The sequence below is a fragment of the Buceros rhinoceros genome, unplaced genomic scaffold (genome assembly GCF_000710305.1).
Source record: "Buceros rhinoceros silvestris isolate BGI_N320 unplaced genomic scaffold, ASM71030v1 scaffold9903, whole genome shotgun sequence".
In the NCBI taxonomy this organism is placed as follows: Eukaryota; Metazoa; Chordata; class Aves; order Bucerotiformes; family Bucerotidae; genus Buceros; species Buceros rhinoceros.
Genome location: NW_010401796.1, coordinates 20,365 through 30,517, shown reverse-complemented (window position 1 = coordinate 30,517; position 10,153 = coordinate 20,365). Strand labels below are relative to the sequence as shown.

At 37.8% G+C, this 10,153-nt stretch overlaps 1 protein-coding gene across 1 annotated transcript in view; it reads left to right on the top strand.

The window, feature by feature from the left end:
• The window catches only part of LOC104490139 (macrophage mannose receptor 1-like), a gene marked incomplete at its 3' end in the record, with an annotated part of 32,633 nt that overhangs the window by 2,360 nt on the left and 20,120 nt on the right, over positions 1–10,153 (top strand). The window contains exons 2-10 of the mRNA XM_010132387.1: positions 399–560; positions 1,431–1,544; positions 2,536–2,685; positions 3,938–4,120; positions 4,952–5,106; positions 6,377–6,490; positions 7,684–7,799; positions 8,390–8,538; positions 9,404–9,603. Coding sequence (XP_010130689.1) covers positions 399–560; positions 1,431–1,544; positions 2,536–2,685; positions 3,938–4,120; positions 4,952–5,106; positions 6,377–6,490; positions 7,684–7,799; positions 8,390–8,538; positions 9,404–9,603 — 1,343 coding nt within the window. The remainder of the gene's footprint in view (positions 1–398; positions 561–1,430; positions 1,545–2,535; positions 2,686–3,937; positions 4,121–4,951; positions 5,107–6,376; positions 6,491–7,683; positions 7,800–8,389; positions 8,539–9,403; positions 9,604–10,153) is intronic.

The window sequence follows — 10,153 nt, the reverse complement described above, 5'->3', positions numbered from 1 at the left end:
AGAGCGTCTGGAGTCAGAGTCCACCTACATGCTTACTTTCCTCTTCTGACTTCACCCTGGAATCTCTTATTTCAAAAAACAGATATGTCCGGTTTACCTCGTGCTGCATTTTGAGTAAAAGAAAATTTAAAAGCAAATATTGGAAACCCATGCAATCCCTTCTAAAACTTATAAATTTAAAATTAAGTTTTCAATTTAAAAAAGCTGCTTTTAAAAATGTTTATTTTAATTGATGCCTAATACGATTTCAGCTCTTCTGGTACTTTAAAATTGGTGATAGCATACAATTAATACTGTGGATTTTTAGAGCTTTTGCCTCATTACACACTTTATTTGCTTTTAGTTGGTGCAATGTCAATCCTCTAACAGCAGTGCTCTATGTTACTTTTTTTTTCCAGATGACACAGAAAGATTTTGGACAAGAGATGTTTCAAGTGGCATTTACTATCAGATAAACTCAGAATCAGCTCTATCATGGCACCAAGCAAGGAAAAGCTGTCTGCAGCAAAATGCAGAACTGTTAAGCATCACAGACATTCATGAGCAAACATACATAGGAGGTAAAATGGTAGAGAGCAAGACCTTAAAATATGCTGCCCAGAGCTTTAGACAATGAAGTTGTCAAGGCTGACTTGTCTTCTACCTCAGCAAAGACGACAACGTTGGGGTGATTCAGCAGTCGTTTAAAGAGACAGGACCTGAACTGCCCTTCTGCTAGCTGATGCTTTTTGATGAAGGGTTGGTCCCAGGCCTCTAAAGAAGGGGAATTGTCCCCATCTCACCTTTGTGCTCTAGGTGGGAGATACTGCATCTTCTGCAGCTTGTCCCACAGGGGAAGGTTTCCTCCGATTGCCATTGTGCCAGTGCACTCATTACTGAGTGAAACACATCCTCTGTGTTTCAAGGATTATTAAACTTTCTAGGAGAACATAAGATGATGGCTAGATGGGCCTTAATACGGGTACATGTGCATGCATAAACTCCAAATATCTCCAGTGGATTTCAGATACAAGTGTCATGGTATCAGTTTGGATATGAATGGTGTGAAGGATGCTTGAAACAACTTACACAGCAAAAAATCTAAAAACAACTGATTGACACTCTTCATCTTTTTGTTGTGTTTTCTCCATGAATCTGGTACAGAAACATTTTAGCACACCCTAATGAAAGTAGTTATTTTTTACATCTTTTAGGCTGCAATAAAAAAAGCCAGAGAAGTAACCTCTTTTTTAAGTGGTGAAATAAGATGTTCATTTGCTTTTTAAACTACCGAGATTCTTAATCTGTGCACCTCACTAATGCAGAAATTACTGTTTTGGAGCTTGCTTAATCTTAGAAATAAAAATTTTTTACATTTGACTTTATTTCTTTTAGATGAAGTTGCTAAGAATGAGAATAGGGAGATACAAATGACTTCTTTTTCTATTTAGAGCTAACCAAAATATTCACTTTTGAATTCTGGATTGGATTAAACACTTTGAATTTCAACAGTGGATGGCAATGGGCTGGGGGCAGTCCCTTCAGATATTTAAACTGGGCTCCAGGTAAGAACTGTATCTATTTTGTAATCTATGAATGAATTCCGATAATACACCAACTAATAAAAACTGCCCTAGCTTCAGGAAAGCCCATTCAGATTTACAATAGATGAAGGTCTAGGTCTTTATTTTAAGAAGTACACTTCCAAATTACAAAGTTCACTGTGGATATCAGCTATAGCAAGTTCTTTTATTTTCTTATATAAAAAAGGGGCTTTTTATGAAGGCAAAGTATCATTTGGAGTGATATACAACCATACAGAACCAGAGGTCAGAATTTTTCTGTAACATGATGCCCAATATATAAACCGAATCTTCCAAAAGTAGCAAAGTATTTAGAAAAAAGATGGCACTATGTTTTCTGGAGAAATTCTGTATGTTTTTGAGAGCCAGCTCATAATTCCTCAGCAGTTTATGCAAAAGTACACCTTGAACCACCTCATGGAAGGGAGACGGGGTGGGTTTGTGGTGGTCCTCACACATGGGGATTTCTTCTGTTTGTTGAGGTTTTGGTCCTGTGTTTTCTTAGTGCCACAAATATTTCAAACTATCTCCTGTTTTGAAAAAGTTACAAGGTGGTAAAGGAGTAATTAAACTCTCCTCTAAGTTTTCTCAAATTCTGTATCAGGCAATTTCTTTCGTTGCTTACAGAGGTTTTTACACACTGCAACAGACTAAAGAAAGGCTATTTTATAGGAAAGTCGAATTGTGAAGTTCTTGAGATGTACTGGTAGGGTAGTATAATTTAAAACTGAACTTTTTTAAAGTTTGGAAGTTTTTGACACAACATAACAGTCTAGGGTCATTACTTTGCCCTCAAATCATAGACTAAAAGAAGCAGCCTATAAACTACATCAGTTATCCTATGGGAGAGGGCTTCTTTGATTAAGCGTTGAAGAAATGAGAATGAGTTCATGATTCTATGGATAATATGATGGCTTTTAAAATGTTTTTATTTATTTTTGCTGTGAGATTCTGTTTTCTCTCTTTCTCAAAGGAAGTCCTTTCCTGCTCCCTGGGAAAATCTGTGGAGTGATAAATCCCAGAAAGAATGCTAAATGGGAAAACCAAGCATGTAACCAGAGACATGGTTACATTTGTGAAAGAAGAAACTTCAGTTCAGAGTGTGACATTATTACATCCAAAGGTAGGTTAGTCAAATGAAAAGAATGATTTTTCTTTTGTCTTCTAGAAAGAGTAATCTGTAAAGATTGTAAATGATAAAAAGTATGCAACATTATTTTTCAACCAAGGTGTTAAAAACCTTTGAAAAACACAACTATACAGGCACACACAGACTTCTGGCTATTGCTTTTGTTCTCCCATTCTGAATTAACTATTCATAGGAGAATATTACTGTTTTGTTCCATCACTCTATCATTCATTCTTGCAAGACAGATAAAAGCTTTTCTGTCATGGTAACAATTGCCTGCAATCAAATTTGCATAAATACAGTGGAAATGCTTCTCATTTTCTTCTCATTTGCTCCAAATGAGCAATTGCAGATACTCTAATATTCATGCAAAAAATCTTCCTCTGATGACAACATTATGCAATGCATTGGGTTCATATGAGCAGAGCAGGAGGAGCAGCAGTATTCACAACGGGTACATTTCATCCAGGGGCCACTCTGACCTGAGGCTTCAATAACATAATGTGGCTATGAATATGTCACACACAGGGGAGTCTGCTGGAGGCTGTCTTCGGGGAATGTTAGTAGAGCTACTTTTAAGGAAGTAGTTATAGAAAAGAAAGTAGAAAAATAATTTCAGGGAATATTTATTCCCCTAATAACCTTAAAAAGAAATGCAGGACTCTATTTTTAAAGCAAGTTAAAGGTAAGCTTTTAAAGATATTTAGGAATTTAAGTAATAAAAAAGACACTGATTTAATATGAAAACTACCATCTCTGCACTAATTTGCACTGTTTACTGACCTGCAGTTACTAAAAAACCGCTTCACGCTTTTCTATATCTGAAAATTACCTGTGTTTGCAAGCAGACATTGAGCAGGAGGCTGACCCTAATGTCAGCTACTGCATGCAGCAGTGGAGAGACCATGTCACAATGACTGAACTGCTCCAGGGGGCAGAGAGGAGAGAGGCTGACATATGCTTTTGTCTCTTTCCTCCCACAGCATTATTTCAAATTGCATTTCTGACACAATGTGGGCATTTTTCAATGATTCTCCGCTTAAGGAGACACCATTCTATTTGCATATTTAGCATACTGCGCCTTAATGATATTTGCTTTTCATTTGAATGTATTTGCATTTCTAACGACAAGTTTATGTTTATTCATATAAGCCCACTCTTGCAAAGAGCGCTCGAGAGACCTCATTCTAGTGTTCTTTATTCTCCTCTTACAAAATTGCTCTGAAAAATTGTGCTTTGGTTTTAGAGGAATTGGAACCTATTAAGTGCCCAGATGGCTGGTGGCCCTATGCAGGCCACTGCTATAGCATTCAACGGGAACCCAAAACATGGAAAGATGCTCTGACTTCATGCAAGAAGCAAGACGGAGATTTGGCAAGCGTCCACAACATTGCTGAATGCAGCTTTCTAGTGTCACAGCTTGGTTACAGTGAGTATACATGTTGGCCTGCATTTTGTTTGTCCCATCTGTTGCATAAAAGCTGGGCTTCATACTCAGTATTAATGCTTTTTTCCGGGAATGTCCCAAGTGAAAGGCTAAATCTAACATGATATTCTTTATCTTAAACATTATAAAGTGAGAAAAGAAAAAAAAGAAAGACACAAATGCGTCTAAAAATTGCAGTTTTGGCACCTTTATTCTATGTCCAGTATACTAAAAACTGAGTTCCAAACCTATGATAAATTTAACTTCTTACTGAGATTAAAACTGCTTGCTGAGGTTAACCTTTTGCTGTCTATTTTTCTAAGAAAATAATATATTTTCACCTGTAGTTTTCCTTGGATCTGTAGTAACTGGTCCTGGCACTGCACTTGCTGGACTGGTGAACACCCCTCCCTCATGGGCCGTTACAAACCCTCTTATGCTTCCTCAAGAAGGAGATGTATGGGCAAACCTCTTCATAGCTTAGGCTCAGTATGATCTCCTGACAGGTGGGACACTCACTGTCCTACCTTCCAAGATAGAGGCCATTTTTGTTGTTCTGAATCACAGATACTCAGAAAGTTTGTAAAAATCTTCTGCCAGCTGTTTATTAAGCTCAGTATTTCTGAATGGAATCTAAGGTATTTCCAGTACAGACCAAGACATGTCTTACTGCAGTTCTGAGAAGAAATCGGCATTCATAGTAAAGCATGAAGACCACCTCTCATGTACCACATCACAACGTTATCAGGCACTGTTTGTTTTGGATGTGAAAACGATCACTGCATTTATTGCATGACAGACTGTAAGCAAACCCTTTTTTTTTTCATGCTTCAGACCCAACAGAAGAGCTATGGCTGGGTCTGAATGACCTGAAGGCTCACTTCTATTTCGAGTGGAGTGATGGGACTCCTGTGACATTCACCAAATGGCAGCACAGACATCCCACCTTCACTAATGGTCTGGAGAACTGTGTTGTTATGAAGGGGCAGGTATAACCATGCAGCCATTTGATAGTAATGCAAGCTAATAACTACTTCTGTCTGAAATCACTTGTCATTATATACTTATTCAGGTGCCATTTATTACACTAAATACAAATAGTTTTCTCCATAAATTTGTCATCAACCAAAAGATACGTTCAGATGACAGGAGAGATCAGAAATAGAGAGGTAGAATTTTCCTCGTGCTACCTTCTGAAATTTCTTATCTGGTGAATGAAAAGTCTGATCCAGAAATTTTACATTAGCTTCATTATAATAATGCAGCAGTGAATTAGCTCTGGGAGAGGAAAGGGAATGAATGAGCTAGTTAATACATTGTGTGGTTATCGTAGATGCTATTTGCATACCTCATTTTTCAATCTGATAAACCATTATGTCCCTCAATGTCACTTAACTGAGACATGGCATTGAGACATAGAGACCTGGCACTACAGTATGTTTCTTTAGCTATGACATAAAGACAGAACTAACACCCACCTGCCAAATACCTAAACTAAAATCCTACTGTATTTCTGACTGCATGCCTCACAAAATTTATTTTCTTGCAAGGCATGGTCGTTTGACACAATTACATACATCTGCGACCACATACACATACACACACATAAACTGTAAAGAATTTTAAGAGGAACAAATTGAAAATGGTGTTATGAAAGAAATGCTTTTATGAAAGAAATGCTGCTATTGAAAGAACTGTTATATCACAGAATAATATTATTGTTTAGGCATCAATAGAATTGACCTAAACCCAGATTTTATGGGGAAAAAAAAAGCTCCTATCTAATTTTTTTTTAGACCCTTTTTTTAAAAAAACACAGTCATTTTCAGAGTCTTCTCCTCGATGGACAAAATAGTTAGATTTACTGCAATACACTCAGGAGTGCGTTATTTCCATTCATTGACATTTTTCCAGAAGCATAGTGAAATAATCCTGCACTAAATGCAGATCCACTAGCCCCAGCCGAGATGTATCTTTACAAACCCTCTCATTAAATAGACAGCTATGATAGCAAGTAATACCGAGACTTCAAGATGTTATTAATTTCCTTCTTTCATCTCAAAACTGTATCGAATGGATCTTAAACCAATCCTGACAGCTGTGTCTATTTTTTTTAAATAAATCTCGACCAATGATCCTATAGCCATGCCAGATAGCATATTTCAGTGGGCCTTGTAATGAAGAAAAGGGAAAACACTAGTTTTCTTATGTTTATGAATGCCCCCTTTTTACATTCATTTATTCTACTTGCTATTCTAGGATGGGTACTGGGCAACTGCTGTTTGTGATAAGCAATTTGGTTACATCTGTAAAAAGAAGTCTTCATCACAATCGTCTGAAAAAGAGACAATCGAGGACCCAGGCTGCCAGAAAGTAAATGCTCTCTCATGAATTAATTATGCTGAGGAAAATGAACAGGAATTAATTTACTGGTTCTTGCTTCTTTTAGAGTCTTTGTGCTTGTGTCTTCTAGAAAATCTACTCTTGAGGAAACCTGGCTTTTCCTAATAGCAAGTTACTAATATATGTGCCTTTTTCATTTTTGCCCTGAAAATACTCAAGAAAGTCAAGATACACGTGCATGAATATGACCTTTCCCTCCATTCCCAGATGAGCCACCTTGTGACAAGATCACACATATCATTGAAATCATAATTTCACCACTATTCTCTCTGCTTATGCTCTTGGCTTAACAACGCATGTAAAATTACCCAAAGCCATTTTGTTTGTTCTATCAGATCTGCTGTCTGTTTAAAGTCTTTGTAAAGTCCTTACTATGTAAGAACGATAAAAGAAAGGAAATAATTTCAATGCAGAAAAGGATCAGTGCTTCTGTACCATGTCCCTCATGATGGACTACTTAGTCATCCTTTGAGTGATATCAACAGGTTATTTTTTTCCAGACAAGTGCTTTTTCCAGAATTGACCTTTTCAGAAAACAAATGTCTGTATTGGTCAGCATAGATGTCTCTAGGAGCATGAAGAAGCAGGACTGTTTTATGGATAATCCTTCTTTCTGCTCTCCTCACAAAAAAGCACTGACTGGATTCCTCTTGGCTCAGAAAGACTTTTCGTTCATTATACATAGGGATGGCAGGGACAGCTTTGGGAAGCTGTGCTTGTATGTGAATTCATTTCCATATTGCAATATTTTTTTGTATTTCATTATGTCAAATCCCACAGCTCTGGGATACTGGAGCTGCTGCTTCTCCCTGAATGAATCACAGGCTTGCTATGGTGCAGTGTGCGTGATCTCAGCCTTACAGAGCACTGGAAAACAATAGCAAATAGCACAGTCACCATTTTCTATGAAAAGTCATTTATGTGGAAAAGAGATGAAAACTAAGATATTAATGTCATCCTTTAAACAAAAAAAGGCCCTCTGTAGCAGCAAATGGCAACAAACCCCCCAGCATTGTTTATTAACAGATTGGCCCAGTCTCATCATGTTTTTAAGCTTAGCTGCAACAAATTTAACATCAAATATTTATACACAAAAAAGCAGAGCTAATTTATATTTTGAAGACTCTTTCAATTTCACATTAAGAAACTTCTGTTTGTCACAGGGTTGGAAAAGATATGGATTTCACTGTTACTTGGTCGGCTCTGCACTTTTGACATTCTCAGAAGCAAATAAGACATGTGATCAGAGCAAAGCTTATCTAGCTACAGTGGAAAACAGGTAGGAAAATATCTTTTTTATATACTTCAAAATTAGTGGTTCTGATGGAGAAACTTGCTAAATGTCCATTTTTTTAACTCTTCAAAGTTTTTTATCAGTGCTTTTCAAAAGTTTTGTAGTAATAATCCAAATAAAATTATTCATGCAGGAAAAAAGAAAGACTCAATAGTTTAGGGCTTTCTATTTAACCTATTGTAACAGTTACAGTTTTCAAATTTCACGAGTTCTTGAGTTAAACAGTTTTCTTTTATCTTTTAAATCCTAATTAATGCAACATTTATGAGATTTTTTTTCTGTTGGAAAGTGGTTACTACAAATTTCATCTGTTGACTGATGGGTGTTACCTCATTACAATTGGAAATTTTAATGAAAATATTTTCCTAAACTACCTTCTAAGCTAAATTCTAAACAAATGTAGAAAATCTTCCCCAGGACCTGGCCCACCACAGCCAGGATGCATCTTCTCCAGCCTACACATATCTCAGTCAGGCTTTGCAGGCTTCATGGCCTCTGAGGAACATGACTGCCTTTAGAGGTGATGGTTAGAAAAACTGACAGTTTGGTCCTGACTTGGTGGTCTGTCACTTCAGAAATGAGCAAGCCTTTCTGATTAGTCTGACGGGGCCGAGGTGTGAAAAATATTTCTGGATTGGTCTCGCCAACACAGAAGAACAAAGGAGTTTCCGGTGGACCAGTGGTAAAACTCCTCTCTTCACACACTGGAACACAGCAATGCCAGGTAAGCTCTGCAAGGGCTCACTCTTTTGATCAAAGTGCAGCTGCAATTCATGTGGGTTTCTGCTTTCTATCTCTTGGTGTTAGAAATTAGAGTAGGCACCTCCTTTTGAGCTTGCAGCTGTAGGTGGCCAACATCATCAGACCTTGTGTTTGATGCCGGGGCAACAAGCACGATCACAGCTGAGTGTCAGGTGTTGTGTAAGTCAATCTCCTGTGAAGTTGTACAGAAACAGATTTTTAATGGGATAGACTGTGCAGGAGTTACTGTGCACTCCAATACTGTGCAGGAGTTAACAAGGTCTATGGTCTCATTTTTTCCAACTTTTTACCACCAGTTAACAACAACTTCAGAAGGTGCATATGCAAGAAATGAGCAGCAGCTGTCCAGGTGTTTGCCATTTCAGCAAAACAGATGAGCACCTACTCAGTAGTTCCTACGTGGGAACTCTTGCCTTCACACTGGATAGTTACACCTTAAAACAAACTTGTACTTGATATCAGCCTTCCTGAAATGGAATTACCTGGATATTGAAAAATCCAAAGCATTTGTTAGGCCATTTGGTACATACATAAATAAAATCAAATGCCATTTGCCCTGTGATTTCCCTGAGGCGGCAAGATAAGTAAGATTTGTATTCTAAAGCTGCAAATACCCGTTTTTGTCAATGCTGTGTCTGTGAGACTCATTGGCCCATATCTGGGCTCTAGCAGGAGGCATTAAAAATAATTGTATATCCAGAATGGTTTTTAATCCGCATAATCTGCATATTTCTTTTCATAATTTTCTATGCATAAAAGCAAAAGTCTTATTTCTTAGAAAGCAATTCAGACTTTGGTTTTACTCATTTCTTTTCCATATCATGAAGGAAAAGAGCAAGGCTGTGTTGCTATGGGAACTGGAATTGCAGCTGGATTATGGGATGTTGTCAGCTGTGAGAGGACAGCAAATTATCTTTGCAAACAGCATGCAGCAGGAGTGCCGTCTCCTGCTCCTCCAGCACAGGTTCCTGCAGCTGCCTGTGCCGAAGGCTGGGAGGGAGCCTCCCGGGCAGACTCATGCTTCAAGGTAAGTGTTTGTCAACACACTTCACTGTAAGCCTGAGCACAGGCCAGCCCAGGGGTCAGTGCCCTGGTCACTATGGTACTCAGGGACCCAGGTGATAGGTCATTTTGTGAGAATGACCTTTTCCATGGTATTCAAGGGCACAAACCCATGGGAAAATCCATCAAATATAATGAAAGTCAACAATGGAAAACCTGAAACAATGAAAACAGAAATACGCTTTATTTTATTTAAATGTTAGGTGAGAACCTCACCTAATTTATTTGCTTTCAGGAATTTGAGACTTCAGAAAAACATAGGATTACATCTCAATGGTTCTAAAAGAAAACTTATAGACACCCGGCCCTCTGCAAACCTTTTCTTACACAGCATGGTTACAGTTGGTGATACTTTTAGATCCAGGTTTAGTTTGACATTGGCGACTTCAGCAAGTAAAGGTTTTGTGCATTTTCTTGGTTTAGGTAAAAATGCCTTTAAAACTCTCCCTTTTGAAGAGAAGTAAGTAAAGAAAAGGCAAAATAGATCGAGTGAAAGTAAATGTGCAAAAGTGCTC